The 25,416-nt window shown below is 41.9% G+C and overlaps 3 protein-coding genes across 14 annotated transcripts; 1 reads left to right on the top strand and 2 right to left on the bottom strand.

Moving 5' to 3' along the window:
• Nucleotides 1-23,007, top strand: LOC6617838 (putative mediator of RNA polymerase II transcription subunit 12). 12 transcript variants are annotated; one of them, XM_032714078.1, is made up of 12 exons: nt 1-177; nt 489-681; nt 10,137-10,813; nt 11,076-11,833; nt 12,384-12,872; nt 13,158-13,224; nt 13,516-13,723; nt 14,538-14,815; nt 15,188-15,232; nt 15,326-15,457; nt 16,000-21,299; nt 22,317-23,007. In XM_032714078.1, the coding sequence occupies exons 2-11, from the start codon at nt 671-673 to the stop codon at nt 20,577-20,579; spliced, it is 7,245 nt and encodes a 2,414-aa protein (XP_032569969.1). In that variant the 5' UTR covers nt 1-177; nt 489-670; the 3' UTR covers nt 20,580-21,299; nt 22,317-23,007. The 12 variants fall into 12 exon arrangements, with proteins under 12 accessions (XP_032569969.1, XP_032569964.1, XP_032569966.1 ...); XM_032714073.1 differs by lacking the exons at nt 1-177; nt 489-681 and adding an exon at nt 6,506-6,880; XM_032714075.1 differs by lacking the exons at nt 1-177; nt 489-681 and adding an exon at nt 6,506-6,880 and having other exon boundaries at nt 14,538-14,788.
• LOC6617837 lies at nt 3,685-5,293 on the bottom strand. Its single transcript, XM_002042109.2, has 2 exons — nt 4,776-5,293; nt 3,685-4,713 (listed from the first exon to the last, which is right to left on the bottom strand). The coding sequence occupies exons 1-2, from the start codon at nt 4,776-4,778 to the stop codon at nt 4,084-4,086; spliced, it is 633 nt and encodes a 210-aa protein (XP_002042145.1). The 5' UTR covers nt 4,779-5,293; the 3' UTR covers nt 3,685-4,083.
• LOC6617839 (DNA fragmentation factor subunit beta) lies at nt 22,860-25,373 on the bottom strand. Its single transcript, XM_002042111.2, has 3 exons — nt 25,045-25,373; nt 24,589-24,712; nt 22,860-24,534 (listed from the first exon to the last, which is right to left on the bottom strand). The coding sequence occupies exons 1-3, from the start codon at nt 25,282-25,284 to the stop codon at nt 23,546-23,548; spliced, it is 1,353 nt and encodes a 450-aa protein (XP_002042147.1). The 5' UTR covers nt 25,285-25,373; the 3' UTR covers nt 22,860-23,545.
• Between the last annotated feature and the right edge of the window lie 43 nt (nt 25,374-25,416).

Here is a 25,416-nt window from a genome sequence, read left to right on the forward strand (position 1 = left end):
TGCGAATTCAGTGCGACTTGGGCTGCTAACTTGAACGCGTTGCAAACGAGAAAACCATCCGAAATAAAGAAATTTTCAACTAGAAACTAACACATAGATATATCTATACCATCTAGCTGGGCTGTCTATATATACGGATATATATAGATATAGATACGAGTATTTTCTCTGGCAAAAGTGAGCAATGCGTCGTACCGCGTTTTATAAATAGCAAATTACAAAATATCGAAACGAACGTTGGTGAAAAGGGTTTTATAGTTTTAAAAACAGTGCAAAACCCTAAGTTTTTAGCCCAACTAACTTATCTGTATATATAATAATCTACATTATATTATATATTATATGTACACACTTGTGGGAAAAACTATTTCCGAGTGATTCCCTTGTGTCCGTGCCGCAAATTATATAAGAACGCGTGATTTTTGATGCAAATTAATTTTTCGGCTTAATATTCATAATTTAATAATAATTTTCCATACATTTTTCAGTGTTTTTGTGTGCATAGGCGTCGTTTTGCAAAATCTTTTCGTAGAACTTGCGTGCGTTTTGGCGAAAACCAACGCCTACGACCAAATCTAAATATCGCGATTTCTTCCGACTGGCGGCTGTGTGTAGGCGGTGTGTAAAAGTGTTCTGAAGCTGAACTTGAAATACAGAAAAAGCGGCTAAAATGAGTTCTGGGTAAGTTAAAAAACGTGGAGCAAATTAAAGTTACTTTAGTGCTTAGAGAAGAAAGAAAACAGAAGTCTTTTAAGCAAAAAGAAACTGTCTAATAGTTATAAACTATTTTAAAATACACCAGATTTTTACCGGGGAAAATGCAAAAAAAAAAGAACAAAACATAAAACAGATGTATTTAAAACAGAATTCAATATATGGTATATGACTTTTTTCCATCGAAAGTTTCATAATTTTTTCTACTGTTGACTTTTCCAATAGAACTGAAAAACAAGGAAAAGATTATGTAGAATTATGAAAGATATTTTAAAACGCTTTTATTGGCTTGTGTTCTTTTAAAAGTTGTCTTTATGAAAAGTCTTTTTAGGCACTTTATGCGTCTTTTGCTCACCACTATTATTCTGACCACAGCTGTATGGGCCTATATACGTATCTATAGTCTGAACATCTTTATGATCTCCGCTACAATTAAGGCTCACACATGAGTTTTTTTGAAGGCCATCGATGGCCCACGCCCACACTCGTATCTCTTTATTATTTCTTTTTTTTTTTGGCTAGTCCCATGTTGCACGCGCTTTTTGGCAGGCGACACTTTCGGTGTTTCCCCTGCTTTCCTAAGCGAATTAATTAATTAAATTTCCCATTTTTCAACATCTCGCTGGTGCACAGTTTTGTGTGTTTTAGACACGGCCAGCAGCTGTCTTTTGGCTTTGTCTAGAAGCAATTGGCACACGTGTTGGGTATTTAGACGGCTGACGGCATTCACCGGAAGTTTCCTTCGAAGCCACGCACATCATAAAACACATTCTCAAGAGCCTTTCACAACAAAAAAGCCAGGAATTTGGCATAAAATGCATTTGTTTTATTTTATTTTTTTCCCGTTCCTCAGACAGCAGATTTTTTTTTTGCATTTCGCTGTTGACGTTGATGTGTGGCTCATAAATTTTCAGCTCCCACGGAAATCTGCGATAATATATTGACAAAATTGGGTCAAGCATCAGAGGAAAAAAAAATACAAAGCACTAGGACCTCTATTTGAATATTAAATTTCCTTTTTTCTTCATTATCATTGTTTATATTCTACTTTCTGAAATAAAGAGTCGATAAACCATTTTCCATCGCCAAACTTTCGGCAAAGCATCAAGTATACGCCACGTTTAACATATAAATGAAATTTATATCTTGTAAGACTTGACTAAACGTACTTTCAAAATTTACGTGTGAACTTGGAACAAATATTGACCATGTACATGGTTTTAAAGTGTTAATGTTTATTTTAGCTTAAATTATTATTCGCATTTTAATGCGCGAAACTGTGATGCATTGCCGAACATGACTTTGATTTTTGTCAACGACAATTATTTTCACACTTCTTTTTCGGTTTATTTTTCACTTTTGTTGATTGCGTAAATCAGGTGTGAGTTTATTTATTTTATAAATTTTTGCATTTGTAAAATACGTAAACAGCATTGCTTGCCCCAAGTTCAAGTTGGTCGCAGTTGACCGTGAAATTTGTATGCGAAATAGGGTACTAAACTCAAAGGAAGATTCCCAAGTGGATAAGGCAGAAGATATAAAGTCACACCCATATGACAGTTCAACAGCATTGGGAATTGATTATTGGACAGCGATGTGAATGTACCTAGATCGTTCCCATGATAGTTGACTCAATGATTCACTTTGCCTTTATGGCTTCTCTTCATCAATACACTTTGAATTAAAATTGATTAATGGAAAATTCACAATAAATTCGCAGTCGAATGTTGTTAAAGAACAATTTCTGCAACTTAATTATTTATTGAATTAACTGCAGAACTTTGTATGATTACTTTAAATTACTGCAATGTGTCTTAAAAATATTTTAAGTTTACATTTTGTTTTGGGGAATTTTATAAGAATTATTGCTCAGATTTTTCCATGATTTCCTATTTATTTGTTTTCCCGGAAAATGGTTTTGCTGTGCGTGATTTATTCCTTCACACTTTCTCCACAAACAAATATCGAATTTTCATGGCGCGGTTATTTTATTTTTATTTTTTACAAATCAATAACATGGCAATTTTTCAACCATCACCAAATTTGAGCTGCAGGAAAAATGTTAAAAATCGAAAAAAAAGGAGCTGGCGGGATTTAGTTGCCTATCTGACCAAAAACGACCGACGATGAATGACGACATGTGGTCATGGTAGGAAAAATATACAGAAATTCGCGTTTGTATGCGCATACATCCGCAAGGCAACTGAATGAGAAATATTACCGCCATCGATTGTGCAACGGGCTTTTGGGGCAGAGTCTGCGTTTCGCTTTCACCTGGGTTCGCTGACGTTGACCCAGGCCAGATTAATATAAATAATTGCGAGTACTGACCAGACCCATACCCACTTCCAATCCCAATCCCAATCGCGAACCCAACGGATCCCTGTCTGATGTGCTCATGTCATGCAATCAACGCAGCTAAATGACAAATGCAAAACGAGTTGCACACTCAAGTGGCCGTAGAAAGTGATGAATGGCTTCCCTGATTGCGTTTGTTTTTCTTTCATTTTTTGTTTTTTTTTTTTGTACGTAAAACTTTTTTCCCCGTCGTTCAGATAGTTTTTCAAGGTCAGATACAACAAAAAAAGCCAGAAATATCATAGTTTTATACACGCTCGTGTCTTCTGGGCGGTGGGTGTTGGTGAAAAGCTAATTTTTATTGGATTATCCATCTTTGTTTTTCCTTTTACTTTTCCGTGAGAGATCGTTTCGTATTTAATGGGGTATAAATTTTCATTCGTTTTATGTTTGCAAAATTAAGTTTCTTATAAATAGCATCGCATCTGTGTTTGTAGGTGTTTATGTTTCTTGCGTTTCTTTAATTTCTCTATAGTTTAGGCTAATTTATGAGATTAACCGCTAGACCTAAAGGCGTTAATCTAAGCATATACTTTAGAAATACATTTATTTAAATGTTTAGCTATATTGTTTATAAAATCGTTTTTGATAGCCATTGCATTTGAGAACCCACTGCAACTAAGTGGGTCACAAAATGAAACGAAAGTGAAAAGAGAAAATAAAACGAAATTGTTTTTTCGAAAAGAGCACAGCAACATTTAACACATAATTAAAAATCCCATTCTTCACGGTCAGAAGAAATGACTAGTATTTTCCGCAATCGGAGGCCTGTGGCTAACTTATTAGATGGCCCCCATGATTGATGTCTGCACAAAACCAAATATTTCTGTCTGACCCAGTTTCTGGCCAGCCAAAGCAGAAATATTGAATGAATAGGGAAACCAATTTCACTGACAGTTCTTTGAGGAACGAATATTATTGACAGCCACTCGAATTTCAAGTGTGCGTCAATTGGCGGCGCAGCACTTAAGTGTTTATTGAAAAATGAGTCACTCGGCCGGACACCTTTTGCTAGGCGTCAGCTTGGAAGGGTTCGCCGTGTAGCACGATTTTGACGAAGATCCTCCGCTGCTCGCCGGAGAGGCACAGCTCCCGGATGTCGGTAGCCGTGTACAGTAGGTAGTCCGTGTTGCAATACAGCCGATTCTGGCTATCCATCATGGGGCTGTCCAGGGAATTACGCAGGCAACGCCATCCGCGCTTCTCGTTGGCATGGCATCCATCGAGGAGTGTTACATTGGCACTCACCAGCTTGGAGGGCACAGCACTCACCAAGTAGAACATGTAGGCCTGCTCCGTGTTCAGAATAGGAGGGCTCACATAGAGCATCAGGATAATGGGCAGATGGTGGACAATCTGCAGGTCCGGAGTAACAGCACAACTAAGACCCGGCTTTGGGGCTCCCCCATAGGCGATGACTCCAATCGAATGATTTCGACCCGGTGTCAATTTATCAATCTCCACTTCGTACTGCTTCGCCACGTCCTCACCAATCTCGATCATCGAGTCCTGCGGACTGTGCCGCATCATCAGATGGGCCAGCATCTCGAGTGGCGACATCTGCGCCTGGCAATTGATCACTGGACACATAGCCGGAATTCCATAGAGCGCATCCACATTCAAATTGGCGAACCTTTGGTACTGGTTGGGATTTTATGGAATGGTCAGTTCACGAGGCTTTCCTTGCATTTGTATTAACTTACCATAGTTTCTGAACTATTAGTTGGGAAATTAAACTGAGAAATCTGGTTATGTCTAGAAAATGTCAGTGACTTGAAAGGAACCGCTTGGCTAATAATTTCCTAACAAGTGACTTATGATATGATTACAATCATAATCATATCGATTTTCCAAAATATCGATATGATGCACTTAAATTATTAAAGCTACAGAAAAATACTCATGGTTAAAGCTTTATAATGGGATCAAATGAAAGTAGACGACCAGAACTATCCACAATAATCGTTGTCTCTTGACTTTCCCCTTCTTTGTGGCATTTTAAGTTTTTTACTTCGTACAAATTGTGGATGTCGAGCGGCAAAAGAAAATGATTTTAGCCCAGTCATTCCGCGTTTTAAATTCCTTAACGCTTTCTTGCCAATTATTATTTAACTGGGCACAAAGCAGTCGCAAAAAAATAAAAATAAAACTGGAAAAAAACAGCAGAAAAGATAACATCTTATTTGTCTGTCAAGGCTAGTGGGCCACATTTCCGCAGATGCTTGTTCAAATGAGTTAATTAAAGCAAGCCGAGTGCTCAGATTCGATAAAGAAATCCCCCGAACTAAATATAATTCCGAAGTGGAAGATACCCGTTCTTTCGATTTGGCTTAATCGTGAAAAGCGACAGAAGTAATAAGCAGACGACATGACAGTTGAGTGAAAGCAATTAGTAGCACGATAAGAGATGCAGATACAGCCGAAAGATACCAGATACAGATAAACGAAAGCGTCGCAAAGTCTTTTTGGCGTTTAGCTGGAAATTTGTCGCCATCATCGACCTGCATTGACAGACAAATAAATTGCTATACAGTCCGCGTGCCAGTCGGCCGTTTGTCAAGCGATCGGTTTTCCTTTTGAGGCACCACCAATACCATCACAGCCACTGGAAATGTATCTGCAACAAGTTGCCGAACAAGCCGACTCAGATGTGCCGTCCAACCTCCAGCGAACCGAACCCGACTTCAATGCGCCTCGAGAGTCCGCTGCGATCAGTCGCCCAGTAGTGCGCTCCTCAGATACAGATAAAAAACGAACCTGCTAGATACTTTTTGTGCGCAGCGCGTGTGTTTTCAATTTTAATAATTAGTGAGTGAGTGATTAGAGTCGGATACTTTCAGATAGGCCGGTCAAATGCCATCTTAATTCGGAGCAGCTCATGCCTAAAAATAATTCAACTGCGTAAGCGTATCTCTGCGAGACGGAAAACGGCTGGTCCACATTGTAGTGATTCTGTTATAGGTTGCCCCAAAAATTTCAGTGATTCTTCTTCGACGATGTGAGTCAGCAAGCAGACCATTTGCCGGCTGCCCCTTGTCAAAAAAGCTTAAATTCAATTCCCACAATCGATCGTTGAGTCATTCGACCACCTAGGCTCCAATGCAGCACCTTTGTTTGCTTGTCCCCTGATCGGCCAAATGTAAATCGCTTGTACAACCCATTGTACTTTGCTGCTTGAATTGTAACTCTTTGTTCTGCGCACATTTACTGATAAGCGCACTTGCAACCTGGAAAATGGGTTGCAAATATTTTCATTTCAATTGTTTAACTTCTTAAGCGATTCAAAACAGATCTAGACAGCAAAGAAAGCAGAAGGAATTCCGGCGTAATCCTAATAGTTTTTAAAAATAAAAAAATAAATTATTTATTGTGTATCTATGAAAAAATTAGCTTTGGGCTTTCTTTAAACCCACTTGATTGTACCCATTCGCAGATAGAGCTCCGTTTTAAAGATAGTCGACTCACTTTCATGCTATGCAAGTGTAAAAGCAAAATTCAGTTAAAATAGTGAACAAAAATAAATTAGTATAAAAGTATTAAAACGAGTAAACAAGAGTCCGCGAGCAATGGCCACCTCAACGCTGCAATCTCCGTCCCCGTCGCCATCAACCGCCTCCGTGTCGTCCAAGAATCCGCAGCTGAAGCGCGTCGTGTACTCCAAGTATCGGGAACTACTTGGTTCTTATAATGATAAGGCCAATGCCATCATCGACACTCTGCCCGCATATATGGTTCGTCAGGATCGCGGATTTCAGTTGTCGGAGCTGCCCGTGAACGGGGATGCCAATCGCAACGGCCTGGAATCATCGTAAGTCCGCTACGAGTATATCTATATATTTGTATATATATATATATATATACATATAGATTAATTTGCTAAAGCTAAAATGCCAGAGCAAGAGCAATTTCCAAGTAAATATTTATCGCAAGATTAGCTCAACTGCGGAATGTGGGCGGCTGGAGGGAGCACCCTGTACGAACGATCTTCCGATCTCCGACTCCAAGCTATTTATAGCCAAGACGGGCGGACAATGACTATCATTATGTCATGTTGCATGTGGCAGCTTTCAAGTTCTTACCTCTTCTTCTACTTCTGCTGGCTGCCCTTGATCTTGAAATATGCGTTGCCAGCTGCAACTGCAGATTCTTCTAGGCAACTAGTTTGCTTTTACTAGAGGGTAGTAGGGGATATGATGAACTAGATTTGAAATAAAATCAAAAATATTTATAAATGTATTATAAATGCGTTAGTTGAATAAACATTATATTAAATGAATGCGCAGATCTCGTAAAAACGTCTCATAAACGAAATATGACCATACAAGGGATACCAACTAGTTCATCATCATCCGGTTTCCAGTGCTTTCCAGAAGACATCACCCGTATCTTGTGGATCCACCCGGTTGCCAGTTAGTTGCGAATGCCTTTAGATACATTTCTGCACGCTCATTTGCATGCGAAAAGGCAAAATAAAAGTCAAGCACACAGCAACAAATTAGAAAAGTGAAAATGCGAATTGCACAGATGTTTTTCTATCATTTAAATTTGAAATTGTGATTTATTTCGTTACTATTGCATGTTTTTAACTCACGCATGAACAGCTGCAAGTTGAGGATTTTTTCTATTTTACATTTATTTTTGGCAAATCATAAAGCCCAGTCATTAGTCGGTAAAATGTATTTACATTTATTTATAGAAATATATGTTTATTTAAGGCTAAGTGCAAGTGCATCGCATATGCATATGATTCACAAAGAATATGTGCAAGCTTGTGCCAGTTAATTAGTCATGTTGCATTATGATTATAGGCGAACTTTGTATGCCATCTTATTGGTTATTTCTTCCCGGTTCCTCGAAACTTTTTCCTGGTGCTCTGACATTGTAATTGCCAAATCTGTCAGTGGCTCGCAAACAGTTGGTGGTCTTGTCTTGTGGTCAATTGCTTCTTATCCGCAGCCCCAAGTACCAAGTACTGACGCAATGTCCCCGCCAATTGACGTCATCAGGCGACATCTGTGATTTCAGCGCGTGTATCTTTTAGTTTTTAAAGATTCTTTTGTTTTTCGAAAATTTTGGCAACGCATTTTTTAGTTCACTGTGCGTGACGATCATTGGAATTGAGAACAATGAATGGGAATTTACATTGCTTTTGTGGAAATGTGCAGGAAATGCTTAGTGCGTTAAGCTGACATTTTTCCAGGCTTGTCACGGTGTTTAATAACTTTTATAACCCGGCCCAATATGGCAGTCGTCTAATGTTTAATACAGAAAAAAAAACAGTTAACAAAACGGTTGTGTAAGTTGCATTTCCTATCCGGCCATAAAGCATCGATCGAGTCAATAAACGGGGAATAGACCGATCTGAACTGAACGACCTCACAATTTTGGGCACGCCTCGACAATTATGGAAACTGTTGATACTATTAATTCGCACATAATCAATGGCAAGCTCAACAAAAAGTGTCCCAACCTGACTGGGCATATGTATCCATAGTTTATTTTATCCACCATATGCCATGTCTATAAGGAGCTGACGGCATTTCTTCGACCATCGCAAATATGGTGATAATTAAAGATTAGTTGTTTTGTATTTCGATTCGATTTAAATGCGATTTTCAGTCAGTAACCGCAGGGAGTTACGTCATTTGCATTTGACTTTGATGCACGCGCTCCAATTTGCATGTAAGCCAGTTGTGGGTGAGTTTCGCAACCGTTTTCCCACACAACTTGGCCTTCGCATTTGCGGTTTCCAGTGTAGGGTGCCTTGTTTAACTTAGTTATATTTTGCTAATAATTTGGCGAGACCGCAGAGTTTTGGCCGTGTCATCTTTATGGAACAACTGCCAGGCAGACCTGATCACCTGTTCCTGTTCGCCTGACCCACTTGGATGCGAATCATCCACGCACACCAAGCTCATGTCAAACGGGCCTGACAACTTTTCAGAACCCGATCCCGAACTCCATCACTTTCTTTCGGCATAAACGGGCTTTCTGATGGAGCTAACGTTAACGAGAACGCATATTGTCGCCGAACCCCTTCGATTTTCGCTTTTAATTAGCAAATTGTTAACGTTTAACGCATTTAAAATAAGCAAATTATGCGGAGAAAATTCGCCGTTGACTGGGGGAAGTGGGATGCTCGTACATGAAGACTCAACGGGACTGAGAAAGTGCAAATGGGAAAATTTTCACAAGCCTAAATAGGCATTAAATAAACTAATCTAAGCGAAAATAATTATATAGTATATATATTATTATTATAGTTATATATGATAACTATTAAGTCTTTAATTCCCCATTATGTCTTACAAATTTATTATAACGAAACTAATTCAGCCAATTCCTTCAATAGACCTTCTTATAGACATGATACCACCAATAACTTCTCACTTTCAACCTTTCAAATTTGGCACTTCATCGGACGTCTCACCTTTTATGGTCGCTCGTCCGTAACAACTTGAACTCACTTTCCCCCTTTTGATCGTTAAAAAATCAAAACATTGGCTCGTTGAACTATCGATGATCGACTAATGAGTCGCAGCAGCTGCGAAGAAAGGCAAACAATACAAATGGGTGCTTTTGCCGGCAACCAAGAGCGAAACAATAAATTAGAAAAGATTTAACAAAAATTATGATAAATAGCCCATGCAAATGGGAGAGGAAGTCAGATTAACATGACAGCTGGGTTGCGAAAGAAATAATACCAACGTTAACTAAAAGATTAAAGTATTGTTAATGCATATACCTATTTTAAAAACCTTTGCATTGTATTAATAATAATTATCATAATTCAACGGACTTATCGTTATCAGAAATATCATCTTTACTTTTCCTGTTTAAAAATTAATATGATTATACCAACAAATATTGAACAGATTTTTAGGATTTTCAGTAGACCAAGTTATATAGAAACAAAGATAATCTTGAATAAAATTCGAAAATATTTAAATGAAATGATTTAAAGATATGTTTGCAATTGGCTAAGTACTGATTAAAAAAGATGGGTTTTTTTTTCGTTAAATTATTAAGTGGCTTACAGAGATTTGAACTTTGTTTTCCTGCAGGTATGGACAGCGCGGAGGAGGCGGATCCGGAAACGGTGGCTACGAAGCGCCCGCGTGCGTACAGAACGCGATGATGACAAAAGACAAGAAGCCCTTCACCTACACGCCCGGCGGCATCGATCTCTCCCAGATCCGGTCGGAGCGGATGGCCAAGCGGTTGGCGCGCAATGCCCAATCGGAAGGAGCCACCGGAGCCGCCCAACAGAACAGACCCGCCCAGCCACAGTCGCCAGGTGGGCCAGGTGGTGCAGCCAGTGCGATTGGAGCCGCTGCCATGGGCATGCCGTTCCAGGTGCTGCCGCCGCCACCACCGCCGCCGCAACCACAGTCGGGTAAGAATGGCACCCAAGGTGCTATCGCCGCACCCCCACCACCACCCCCACAACAACCCAGCACATTAGCGCCACCCACTGGGCGCCTAAGTGCCCCTGGTTCCCCGGCTACGGCGCGCAAATCGCCAACTCCACAGCGTTTTGAGCCACCGCCACTGGGATTCCGGCCGGAGATCAAGATACCGCCGAATCCTATGGCTGCACTGCGCAAGGTGGCACCGCCCGTGGAGAAGAACACGTTCTGGAAGGACGAGTACATTAAGGATCGCTCCAAGAGTCCGCTGCCCGAGGTGGTTCCTGCTGCGAATGGAGGATATAGCAGCACCACAGCCGATGCCGTTGATGGTGAGCAGAGCCCCCAAGGAATTGGCTCGCTTTACTTTTTGGGTGATTTTGGTTCAGCTACTGATCCCGATACGACTCATCACACATCGCCAGCTCTTACTAAGCGGTTGAGGTTGCTTCTTCTAAATGCCCCATTTGACTAACCAGACATCCAAAAGGCCTTACAAATTGGCTCACAATCCTCCCACTAACAGCACTAATAAACTGATGCAGTTTAAAGAAAGTTATGGCTAACAAATTCCATTTCTTTTGTTCAATATAGGTCCAAGACCATCGGCGGCTAGCGTTGAAAGCAGCTACAGTCCTTACACGCCGACTCAGCAAGTGCCGCCCGTGGCCAAGAGTCCACCGGTGCAATACCAACAGCCAACGCCACCGGCAACACCGCCGCAGCAGCAACAGTCGGAGCAGCCACCTGCAACACGTCCGGAGTTCCGCAGTGTGCCCATGCCCACATCGCCAGCGGTGAACGTCTACACACGTCAAACGGACAGTCCCAGATCGCCTTTCGAGCCGCAGCAACAGCAGCAGCAGCAACCACAGCGATCCACTGAGAGCCCCTTCCGGTTCGCACAGCAGCAACAGCAACAGTCACCGCAGCAACGTCCACCAACAGCGATATCGCCGCTGGCTCAGGTGCAGCAGCAGCAGCAGCAACAGCAGTTGCAACAGCAGCAGCAACAGCTACAGCAGCTGCAGCAACAGCAGTTCCAGCAGCAACAGCAGTTCCAGCAACAACAGTTGCAGCAGCAGCAACAGCTGCAACAGCAGCAACAGCAACAGCAGCAACAGCAACAGCTGCAGCAACCGGCAGCTCAATCAGTACCATGGCGCACTCAACGTGCTCAGCCTGGAGCACAACAGCAACAGGACTCGCATCCACAACCCATCTACAACAATGTTCAGCAGCAGCAACAAAGATCTCGCGATGTCTTCAGTCCGGCAAGGAATGAAACACCGGCAGCAAACACGTTCAATTCACAGCAGCAACAAAACCAATTTGGTGGAGCAGCAAAGCCGGTAAGTGATCTATAAAATAGATTTTTATTTATTTTATTCTTGTTACTCTGGAATCTTGCCTCACTTATTTTTGCGTTATTTCCATATCGAATTGACCTTTAACTATGTTACTCATACGCCATTGAGCATCATTGTGCAAGCATCTGTGTGGCCCATGACTAATTCATAAGTAAACCAGGCACAGCTAATTTGACAAATACCAATATATGTTAAGTAGTATGAAGTGTTCACGTTGCTACAATGCAAATAAATAGACCGCCTATAATCACTTACAAACTGTTTTCACGGAAGAACATTAGGATATTTATAAACCAAAATCTTTGCGAGAAAATGCTCGAATCACGCGTGAAAATGAACATTGAATGCAAGTGCAGTGTCTAAAATTAGTCGCAAGCAAAGGCCAAACACGAATTTTGAACTTGAGGCGACTGACGAGCGCAAAACTTCATGGGGAAATCTAAAAATCAGATTAATCATGTTAAAAAAAATATTGCTGATTAACAAATGCTAACTAAATGTTGTCTTATTTTTCCTATTTTTCCATGTGCAGACCAACGTTGGATCGCTTTACATAGCTCCACTGGCCCAGCCCACTGAACCGCAGGCTCAACGAATCCTTTTGCAACAGCAGCAGCAGTCATCTGCTCGGGATTCTCCCATGCGCCAACTTCCACAGCAGCAGCAGCAGCCACAGACCAACCAACCGATGAGATGGCTCAGCTCACAGCCGGCTAGCAAGGAGCAGGCACCCTGGGCTCGTCCCGAGGAGAATGGCAACGTCCTGCCCTCCACCTTGCGTCAGACCACCCCGGCACCGCAGCCCCAAGTAGTCCCTCAACCGCAGCCACAGCAGCAGCAGACCACCTTCTACCAGCCGCAGTTGGTCCAAGGTAATGGCTACGGACCAACTTCGGTTTCAGCCGCTCCCATCAGTCTGCAGAATTTCGGATCAAATCCACAGCCGGGAGGACTACGTTTGCAGATCAACCTAAACACCAATGGCAACAGCAGCAATAACACAAATCAAAGTGCTCCACGGGTGAGTTAAGAACTAAAACATTTTGATAAATATTTATAAAGGCGACAGTTTGTTATAATGATGATTCAGACTATATTGGAGAAGCGGGATGCTTATTACAACATGCCCTGCATCCGACGAGCTCATGCCGGCACATGATGAATTAGTGTATTATTATCATATATAAGTCGGACATATAGAAATATGTTTTGAAAAGAAAATAGAACACAAGTATAATCAATGAGCCGCCTTAATTCTTTCTTTAATAATTTTTTAATTTCATATATAATTTTATTTTCTTTTTAGGAGCGTATCATACCGATAACTCTAGAGCAGACGCCGACGTATGCCGCAGCCCAGCCCAACTTTGGTGGTAAGTTTTGAAGACAGCATCTTGCATTATGTGTTCTGTACAATATGTGTGGCGCTTTCCTAAAATCCGTAAATGTTTGTGACTAATACCAAAGACACTAGTGTCTTTGCTAATACCCTACGTAGTTTATTCCCACCCCAAACCACCCGAAACTCCGGAGCACTCTCCACTCCAAAGGAATGACTTTCACCCGTGTATGATTTTCCCAAATCCCCGCTCTCGTCCAAATGTGTAACTCTCCAATTTTTACATCAAAACGTGTCTATGTATACTCTTTCTATCCCACGAAAGCGCCTGCAGGTCACATAATACGCTCAGCTAATCAATTTGTCGATCAAGGTTACCAGAATTACCCACCACAAGCCCAGCGATTCCCATCGCCCAATCAGCCAACGAGTACGAGTAACAACACCAATGGCAACGCCACCCGGTTAATCCCGATAGCCATCGAGGGAGGACGCGGCGGTCCAGTTTCCCAGTCGCCAGTGCTGCTCCAGAAGTAAGTCAACTTTTGTTTTCAAAGGATTTACCCTACTGCCGGCTATCCTTGTGCCTTGCCCAAAACCCAACGAATTGGCCCGCACTAATGCGATTTAATTTTGTGCTTTTCTACCGACTAAAACAAACAACAACTACTTAGTGGCAATTACAATTTGTATGTGCACCAGTGTCCGCTCGAGGCGGAGATCCTCTACAGAAAGAATCGTCTCAGGTAGTACGAGAGCACTGTGCCCACCAAAGTATATCGAGCAACATCAATATCTCATGCCATGCATTCTTCTGTATGTTATAATTTCAATTCGAATCTGAAATTCTTTTGATATTTGGAAATATGTTCTTTGATCAATTTGATCAATCTATTAAACTCAGAAAGCGCTTTTGTGCCTAGATACAGATACATACATACATAGATATAGATATTCAGATATTATATATGCCCAGTAGAAGCTATATTTTTAAATAAGTTATTTAATTATTATCATTCTTTTTTATTATTATTATATTTTTTGTTATATTATTACCAATTCACAACGGATATAAGTAAATCAAAAGTAAATTTGATTAGGTTTTCTTGCATCATAGCTTTATACATTACATTTGCATTCTCGCTTTTAGTACAATTTCGTACATTTATGCAAAATTCTAAAATTGGTTTCGTTAAGTACCGATCATAAATCCAAATTAAATTTAACCACTAATTCAAACGTTTCGTTTGCACCAAACAAAATCGTTGTAATTTGGTTAATTTCAAACATTTTCGATGGCATGCTAACCAACAACCTAACCTAACACACGCCTATATCTACTTGCAGCGATCCACGCTCACCGCCCATCCAATCGAAATCGTTTAGAATATTGCAAAAGATAACCGACACCGTGGACGATGGCAGCGGGAATGGCGATATGCGGCAGGACATGCAGCAGACGCCCCAGGAGGCGGAGCTGCAGCGGCCGCAGTTCGCCCGCCAGATGAGCGCCCAGCAGGCCAGGAATAGTCCGACCATCGAGCAGATGCGACGCCTGCAAATTGGACAGGATCAGCAGAATAACCAACAGCAGTCGGGTACGCCACTAGTTTGGTCCCCGCAAGGTGAGATCCGATAGGTTGTCCTCCTCATTGCTCCTCGCCCATTCTCAGATATCTCACATCTTTTACATATATATACGGTATTATATATCGGTGGGTAAGAGTGAAGTTGTGGTGAAAGTTCTTAATCCTCGGGGAGTGTCCTTGGGTCCTTGGGAAAACTTCTACTAAACCCTATTACCGCTTTTAACTACCTTCTGGTTGATAGAAACTAACCAGCTTACTGTATCTGTCCTGACTAGTATTGCTAGAATCTGTGCTATGCCAAAATTATGCAGCACTACTAAGTAGAATATATACTAAGTAGCTATATTATTGAAATATTACTTCAATTAGTTGGCTTTTTGTTTAAAAAAGTAAATGTTTTTGTTTCAGGTAACGGAGTCTCCGCTCAGAACCGATTTACGCAACAACGATATGGTAAGGATAGAGTATGGATAGTTTTAATAAAATAAGTGACATATTTATAAATGAAGTCGATAAAACATACATTAATTTATTATTTTTATTTAGATACCCCCCAACAACAGCAATATGTGCCGCCAAGTGAACAGCAAGCTCCGGAACCCAAAAAATACACAGGCAGCGCTATACCCAGTCGATCATTCAAAATTCTACAGGCAATGACAACACCTGAAAATGCCGGTAAGTACAGATGTGCCGAGTAGTCAATGTGCCGACTGATACACACTTGGAAGGATAAATCGTTCTCTGAAATTAAGTTACAAGTTTAAAAAACCCGAACATACATACATCAGACAAAAATCATGGCTGTATATATACTCAGAATCCATTCAGCATCACTAATCCTACTGATCACAAAGTTCACTCAGACACAAGCACATGGAGCATTGCACCAAGGATCGTAATTTTTATAAAACCGTTTTTGAGAGATTTCACCTTTTTTGCTAAATGGTGTCCCGACACTAGATTGACCTAATCCCAATGGCTTTTGATATTAATTTTGAGCATCCCACACCATTTTGCTTATACTCATGCGCCATTTACTTGTACATAGCTTGGCTTGACCATTTAACCAATCAGTTAGTCAAATCGCAATTGATCGGATCAATTTGACAAAAGAGATCACATTCGAAAACCAAACATTTTGTTCGCACTCTCATCGTGTCTATTTCTCTTTTTCTTCTTTTATATTTGATAACCGTGTACCACAAAATCGACCTCAGACCATAAAATTCACACCGAGCTGGACTCGGATTTGGAAAATGTTGAACTGAACGAATCCCCAAACAATAATAATAATAATAATAACAGTAACAACGGAAGTACTGAAAATAATAATAATCATAATAAGATTAACAGTAAAACCAATAAACGTCATAGCTACACTTCATCCACACCCACACCCTCACCATCAACCTGCACAGATCCCACCACCCATTCATCAAACTCATCTCTTAGTTCGGATAGCTCTTGTCCCCCACAGCCAACTCGATCGCAATCGGTTCCACCCCAGTATCCATATGCCTACGGGTATCCGTATCCATGGTACATGCCACCTCCTCCACCTGTCAACGGTGAGGGAGCTCCTTGGCCATATCCCTATTCATATCCGCCGCCACCTCCTCCACAATCGATGGATGGAAAGCAGGCAGAAGGATTTCCACCATATCCCTATTACTACCCATATTATCCGCCTCCCTTGCCACCTTATGGACAACAACCCGGGGAAGCTCAGATACCGCCGGGCTATCCTCAGTTCCATGCCATTCCACCATATGGTCACCCGTATCCCTATCCAGTGGCTCCCAGTTACAGTCAGAGTTCCACCGAAGAGAACAGAGCCAGCAGTGTTCTACCGGATATAATCATCACTCCCAGTACCGATGATATACCCTCGCAGGTCATAATGAAGCATCACATCCGAGTGGAGCCACGAGAGCCACCAAAGCGGGCGCACTCTGTGGAAATAGAGGAGGTAGTCAGCAAACCGAAAGCCCGGAATATTTGCAGCAACAATCACGAGGTCATCGATGTGCTGAGCCAACGATTGGCCAATATCAACAAGATTGCCAGTGGCAACACCCAGGCGAATCTCTCCAAGCAGCTACAGAAAAACTATGCAGGTGAGCAAGCCAAGGAACTGGGTGACAGATCCCCCAGCGAAAATGCCTCCAACTCGGATAGCGAATCAGAGGAAGAGAGCAGCGATGACGAAGAGGATACCCCTAAGATGGGAACTCGTCCCGCTCCCTTACAGTCCATTAAGTCGGTGACAAATGTGCAGGTGTACAAGGGTAAAACACTTGAGCAGCATTTGGACTCCGAGAGCAGCGATGATGAAGATGATGTGACTACAGCGGATGAAATGTACGATGAAGAGGAACAGATGGAGGAGGAGCAAGAAGGATTGGTCGAGGAAATGGAAGATGATTACATTGTCGAAGAGGATCTTAGTGTTATATACGAGGAAGAGAGCGAACTGGAACGCAGCAGTGAATATGCCAAGACAGTCATTCGAAAGGATGACTCCCGATCCACCATAGTTGATGATATAGAAAAGCAAATCGAAGAAAATGATGATGATGATGATGACGAGGAGTCCAACTCGGTAACAGTGCGTTTGCCACTCCGCTTCTCTTTCAGTCGCAGTTCGAATGATGAAAACATTGCCACTGTAGAAGTAGGTAATACAACTCAGATCGAAGAAAAACAACCCATCATCGCAAGCACGTTCAGCGTGGCCAAGGTTGAAAGTGATGATGAGGATGATGACTGTGAGGTCAGTGTGACCATCAGTTTGTCGAACTCTTCGCGTTCCAATTCGGTGGAGAAGGTTACTCAACCCTATCGGCCCTCCAACGCATATCCCGTGGAGGATATAAGTACACCCATCAAAACTAGTGAAGATGATTTTTCTACATCGTTCTCCCTTGGTATGCGCAACAAATTCATGGGTGAAACAATTGCCAATGATGTAACTAATAATATATCCCGGGATCAGGCAAAACCAAAGAACGATGCAACCGAAGTTGAAAGCTCCCCAAAAGAGGAATTCGACTTCTTTGCCACTTTGATGGCCACCAAAATGCAGGCTCAGAAAATGATGGAGCAGTCTAAGAACTTTTGGAAAACTCCTGACCCTAAGCTGGTAGAACCCGAAGCTGAGAAGCCAAAACTTCGACCCAAGGAGAATATTCCTGAGACAAAACCACCAAGACCCATTTCTGGTGATATGTCCAAGACCCAGGCCTCGCTGGAGGCAGCCAAGAATAGCTTCTGGTCCACCTTCGCTACGACCTCAAAGGAAACGGAACCCAAAGCAGAGCAAGAAGATGCAGCTGAGGAAGTCGACTTCTGGGCAAGCATAGAAAAAAAGGAAATCTCTAATAAGGAAGAAAAACAGTGGACCAAGAAAAAGAAGACCGTAACCTATACTCCTTTGAAGAAAGAGGCAGTTACTACGGTGGAGCATTGGACAACAACGTTCAGGGCTCAGTTGGAATCGTTACCAATCCCCCAAAAGGCTGAAGTACATTTTGTAGTTGAGGAAAAGCAAAAAGAAGTTGAACAACGACAAGAAGAGAATCAGGGTGAAGAAGAGGATTTCTGGGGCTCAGTAATTAAGGATAAGATGGAAAACACAGCCAGTGCGACGTGGGAACGCACAGAATACAACTTAGAACCCTCTCAGGGAGTGACAGATCAACCCAAGCAACAAGATGAGGACAACGTTGACTTCTGGGCCGAAATTGAAGCATCTAATACTTACGAAGATGAAGAAAAGCCCAAGAACCTTAGCTATGATCCCACAAAATATCCTGAAGAGCCTCGCGAAGTGGATACTGATGAGGAGATTGACTTCTGGGCCGAGTTAGAAGCTAGACGCAACCCAGGTGAAGACGACGACGAAGATGTCACGTTCCATAAATCGGCAACTTTCTGGGCTCGCAAAGAACGACAGAATTCTGTAGAGGAAACCCCTTACAAGCCTGTGGAAATCAAGGCTTTCAGAGCTAAATTGCCCGATGAAGCAGCAGTTGAAATTGATGTTTGGGCCACCTTAGAAGCAGCCAGAGGTCACGAGCCCGAAATTGTTGATCCCGCGGTGGAAGAGGAAAAGGTTCTATCCGAGCAATTTGAGGAACTTGAACAAGAGACCTCAGATGAGGAGGAGGAGGATGAGGAGGACGCGCAGGAAGAGCTAGAGCAGAAGCCTCGGGAAGAAGTCCAGGAGAGCAATCTCAGCCATATGGACACCATGTCTTTGGCCTCGATGCACGAGCCGCCTACAGTCTATACATGGGCTACACCACCACAGGAAGCGGAAGATAATGAGGAGGAAACTGATTTCTGGGCAGACATGGAAAAGGAACGATCCAAGAAAGAACAGTTCGAGGAGGCGGAGCAGAAACGACACAACTACCGACAGGCCATGGCCTTCTTCAACACCTCGATCGATGGCCAGCACTCACCGCCACAACAAAATGCCAGTCCCAATCGCAGCAGTGTTATCCGGGAAGTCGAAGAGCCACAAGAAGTGAACCTGGGACTACCTGGTGAGTACCAGATAGTAGGCGAGGATGGCGTCGTCGTGGAGGAGCATAAGCCGGAGATAACAGAAACAGAGGAAGATGAGCGAGGTGCTGCAACTCCAACCAATATGGAGCCACAACTACCAGAGGTCTATGTGGAGCCCGAGCCGGAAGTAAAGCGCCTTGTCAACGGACTTCCTGATCTTGGCGTTGAGAAGTTTAGCGAAAAACCCAAGATATCGGTGCGTGCCAGGATTAGTGCATTTGAGGTGATTCCCTCGGCGACAAGTGATGGCGCCAAGGGACTAACCAAGCAATCCCTATCAGTGGATAGTGCCTATGGTAAGGGAACCCTCTCGCGAAACAGCAGCACTCAGCGTTCCGAGTCGGAGATTGAGGAGGACGACTCCGGGGTAACGGACATGAATCGACAGCTGTCTGAGACGGACACAGAGTCCGAGAGTTTTCCGGAGTTGCGCAAGATGACCAGCTACCAGCGGGCAGCCACACATTCCAGGCTCTTTAAGCTGCTGCAGGACGAAAACGATGTTCCGGAGGCGGGAGCACAACCCGCCGATGAATTTCAGTTCAAGCCCAGTCGCAGGAAGATTGTCCATAATGTGTCCATTACCAGACGACAAAATCCAGGAGCTTTGAATGATGCGGAGACCATGACGCAGCGCAGGGAACGACTTTCACTACCGCTTCGCAAGAATACCAGCATAGATGCGGACAATCCCTCGACCCCGAATAGTCCTGCCTCCCCCATAATGGGACCGTCGGCCAAGAACCAACGCGTGGTTAGCGATAAGTTGGTGAATGAATTGGTCCAGAGCCTGCTCCTCAAAAGCGACAGTTCGCATTTGAGAAATCTGCCCATGGAACGTCTCCAGGCGGCCGCCAAACGAGCCCTGGTGGAGGAGATGGACTCCGCGCAGGAGAACAGCTCGCTGGACAGCACGCCGGCACCCACGCCCAAGCATGACAAGGAGTACTCCGACTACTACAACAGCTGGTGCGATGCCAGTGGCAGTGGCGAGGAGGTATTGCCCTCCAAGAGCTTCCGTGCTCTGCAAGATCCACGACGCAGTCCCTGGACGGTGCGGTGTCCGCGAGTTCTCAGCTCCAAAACGATAAACCGGGACTTGGCCCGGGTTACAGAGTCACCGGAAATAGCCAATGGACGGGGCAGCAAAAGTCCCGAATGCTTCCGTCAGAACTCACACTCCCAGTCTCGGGAACGATCCGTAAGCAGTTGGCGGAGAGTTTAGGATACGGCAACGAATTGCCTTTTGTATATAACAGGGCGGGTCTATAGTCTTTAGCAGGGATGTGAGACCGGCTCAAATGGGAAAGAGAATCTCGTGAGGAGAATCTGAGAATCGATCGAAATATAAAGCGAACCTTAATCGAAGCAGGAGATGGTTTCACTAACTAACATCCTATTTCTGGTTAGTTATTGTTATCCAGCATCTAGGAGGTTAGGCTAGCAGCCAAGCGCTCCAGAGCCGGATTTCACTCCCGAACTTCTCGTAAACTAAGAAACTACTGCATTTGGCCGAAAGAGTCACTGCCTCTGGGAATGTGTGATAAAAAAAGAGCCAGATTTTGCATTTCTCATCTCACCATCATCGAACTATTCACACACATTGTACATTATGAATATCGAATACACTCAACACATTAATAAACTAAATCTAATTAAACATGTAAATAAACCAATTGAAACCAATGAAAGGAAATCATTCATTCGTTCGTTCGTTTGTTACCTCAGTAAAGCGCAAAACCAAAAACCAACCGAAATCATTTTCTAAACTTACATGAGTATTTCAAAATTTGTAAGCCGTAACTCATGAAATCGAACCAAATAATAACAAGCATATAAAACCGAAAAAAAAAAAACAAACTATCAAGCGCCACAATAAACAACAAAATAAAAACCAATTTCATCTCAACTCAATGATTTTGTAAAACTCGTTCAAAATCCTAAGGTACCTAAAATTGCAATTATTAAAAAATTACCCGAAACCAAGTTTTAACTAATTGAATGTTTTCATAATATTCCAAAAATTGTCCTTTTTCTATTCTATGTATTTAATTTTATTTTCGCCGCTGTTTGACTTTATTTTGTGTGCCGTATTCTTATTTTTGATTTGTCTATAAAAATATTTGCGATCTTTGCAATTGAAGTCGAACAAATTAACTCAGGTTTGTATGCGCAAGAATAATCAACAAATAATTTAAAGTAAATATTATGAGTAAATGCATTTACCGTTTCCTATTTATTATTGTTCAATGGACCCACAAATATTTATGAAAATCCCTCTTACATCGCAAATATTTTTATTACACTATTGTAGTTCCTTCCCCAAATGCTTCCCTAAAAACTTGAGCTTGGAGAGTAAACTCCACCTTGCAAAGAACAACGAATGAAGATTACTCTTTTGTTGTTGAGACCATAAATAAAAACTATCGAAATAATGGTGTGGAAAAATATAAAGTGAAAAATTGTACAATATGACTTGTCGAAAACTCGTTCGTTACATTAACCATTCATGAGTTTACAAATGCATAATTAAATGTTTCTTTCTCTTATACTCGATTAACTTGTTTTATACACACAATAAGAAATAAATATTTTAACAAACATTAATCGTTAACTTTAATAATGACAATGAATGGCTTTTACCCCAAAACTTAAATCAAATTGAACTGAATTGAATGAATAATACAAACAAAAGTTAAAAAAAGGTGAAGTTTTCTCTCAAAATTGTTTTGGCTGCCTGGCACTTGCACTTTCTCAATTGCTCCTTCAATATTTCTGATTTATTTTATATATTTTTATTTACTTTGTACGTTTTCTTTTTATGTAAGTCTGAACCTAAATCAGTGTTCATGGCCAAGTCAAGACTGGAAAGTTTCCACAATTTAGTGTTAGCTTTATTTGTTTGTCTCTGCCAGTTAAAACCATTTTAAAGTAACACTCTTCTTGGTTTAATCTTTTTCAGGACCTGGTCAATCGGATCTATAATTATTTCTCAACGCCATAGAAATCAATTATAGCAACTCAACAGCATCATACAGAAATCGAAACGAAACTGAATATTAATCAGATTGCTTGTTATAGTTATCTAGTTTAAGTACCAGACACTCCTGAGGATCGCCACAATCAAATAACTTGGGAACGGGAACAAGTTTTTAGTAAAATTTCTTTACACTAACAAACATCATTGTAACTGAGAATGGAAAGTTTTTATTGTTGAACGCGATTTGGTAGCAGCACTAAAACCAAACAAAACAATTCTAACACAACTACGAAGCAAATAGCGAAAGCGAATATATACTAATCCTAAAAGTTAAGATGAAGAATGCAGGTGCAATGAGGTAGCAACGAAACGAAACAAAATCCAAGAAATCGACTATGCTTGATATGTATCCGGATAACACGAAAGCGCACACATCAAACACGACTAATAATATATTAAATATTTTTGTTACTTGCGAACAATATTATTTCATTTATGAATATTTTCTTTTGTTTGTCATCAATATTTATTCTTTTACTCAGTTCGTATTCATACGAACGTTCTGCACATTTATTTGAATATTATTATTTGATACATAAATAAATATATTTTGTGTTGTACAATTTTATATGCAGTAAACATTTTTAGTAAATAAAGAAGTCAAATCAAAAAACTTGTTTTTGTCTGTTTACAATATTGATGGCTCTTGAATACATTGCCCATACAAAAATAAAACAATTGTAGAGGTGCAGAGAAGCCAAGTGTAGCAAAACCTTTTCATACTGTTACGTTTTGTTTAAATTCGTTATATGAGTATACTTTATAACATACAATATTTTCATATTTCATAGGTTGGACTTGCTGATCGATGTAACGCCAACTTTAAATTGTTAGCTCCTATCGTTACAATCAACTAACTTTAAACTCTAGATTATATACCGATATTGCATAGTCACATAATTCTAATAGTTTGGAAAGCTATATACGTATTTACTATGAAAAACCTTCAACAGTAAGTTTTTATAGTTGGCATCGAGATAATTTTCATTTGTACAACATATACCATTTGAGATCAGCAATATAATATGCTTAACAACTGAATATACAATATTTGTTTAAAAATAGCAACAAAACTCGTTGATACATTTTCTAAAGTTATTGTGTACAATATTGCTTGGCTAGGTAAATTTTATATATTTCTCACATACCATTTAAGAGGTTAGACTGTCCACCTGGACTTCCATCAGCTCTTGCACAATCCGATACTCATGACAGTCGGAGCACAGTAGGCGACCATTCGAGCGGTTTGAGCGCTGCGCCTTCTCATGACAGACAATGTGCACTAGTTTGAGATTCTTTAGGGAGAATATTTCTAGAAAGTACTCCAGTACCGAGATATCGACCACTTGCTTCTTATGAAGTGAACACTTTGTCTGCGGATGACTCACAAGTTCTTCCACATTTGCCACAAGTGCGGGAAGGATTGTGCGGCACAGTTCAATTTGGTGGTCCAGATTCCAGACCTGAAACAAAATGAGATTCTCACGCGAAGCGTACGGATTAATAGTGTGCTGCTTTGAGCAGCTGTTGCCATTCTCCGAGTAGGAGCCCTGGCAATAGAAATCACCCAAGTCGGAGCACAAGGAAGTGGACCATTCGTCGAGGATGCAGTTTTCCTTGGTGTACTCCTTAATCACCTGCCTCAATCTCTTGCTGGGTATCCTGCCAGCGTCTGTTTCCTCATCGCCCAAGTGCTGCTGCAGGAATTCATGCTTCTGCTTGCAATTCCTGTCAAACATCATGGAGAAAAAGTCGCAACCGATGAGCAGGTATCGAAACTTCTCCAGCACAGAGTTTATCACTTGTCGGGCCTTGGCATTTTGGCGGTACAAGGGATTGCGGGTCAGCTCCTCCTTGGCCTTATAGTAGTAGCCGCGCACACGTGTCTGGGCACGTGTGGCCATGGCTTCTTCCTTCGAGTGGAAACGCTCCTCGCCGCCAGTGAACCACTCCACGTGCTCGGCCTTCAAGCTGAGGTGGGCCTTGCTGTTATCCAGGACGCGTCGCTGCTTTTGTTGTTCGTACTCCGTGATCATGCGGCGAAACTTTTCAGGATGCTGTTCGATAAAATCGTAGAAAATGTCGGCCACCTTCAGTAAAGGCGATTGTTGTCGCATCTTCTCAAACTCAAAATCGGCATCTAAAAGAAGCCAGATTAATTGGAGATCAGTTAAATATTTAAGCTGTAGCTCACCTGTTGTAATGACTGCATCCGGTCCAGACACAATAAATAGCGTCTGGGCGGGTAGGCTTTTTAAGTACTCATCGTCGGACACCTCGAAGCCATCAGAAGCCAAATACAAATGTAGCTCCAGAAGCTAAAAGGTAGAAAACGATTTAATTGTAATGCCCTTGACATGGCCGAATTATAACGAGGCTAGGTCGCCCAATTCCTGGTTCAGGGGCCTTCAGTTTGTTTTTCATTTTTCTTTTTTTTTTTTTTGCAACGCAAGGACGCTCCAGCAACAGGTAGTTAGCTCTACTTTACAGGACATGCGCATTGGCATTGAAAGAGAGCCAAACAAACGCGGAAGCCACTGCCAGGGACATGGCCTTGAAAATTACCAGGGCCAGGAACTTTCAGCCCATCTACGTGGGTGGGTGTATATTTCGCGCTTCTACGCAGGAGTTGTTCCTTGTTTTTTCTTACCGGGAACTTGCTTTTTGCCTTGGCTATTAGCATTTCCAGGGAATTGGCTCCGATTCCATATTTCCTCGTTCGCTCGTTGTCAGTAACCTTGTAGCCACGCATTGGAGCACCTGGTGTTCCCGTGGATTCGGATGAGCTCACATCCTTGAGGACTTCGCCTGTTGAGTGGCTGCTTTTCTTGTTATTTGAGCTGCTGCGTGTTGTCGGTGACATGATTGCATCTCTAATGTAGCTGAGCATCGTTCTGGCTCATAATAAAGTCAACTTTGGAATGTTGTCCTCGCAGCAAGTTTCCTTTTCGGCGGACAAAGCAAAATAAACCAGCAGAACCATGAATTTTTCGCGCTTCTCAACACTAGATTCTCATTGAAA

The sequence above is a fragment of the Drosophila sechellia genome, chromosome 2L (genome assembly GCF_004382195.2).
Source record: "Drosophila sechellia strain sech25 chromosome 2L, ASM438219v1, whole genome shotgun sequence".
Taxonomy (NCBI): domain Eukaryota; kingdom Metazoa; phylum Arthropoda; class Insecta; order Diptera; family Drosophilidae; genus Drosophila; species Drosophila sechellia.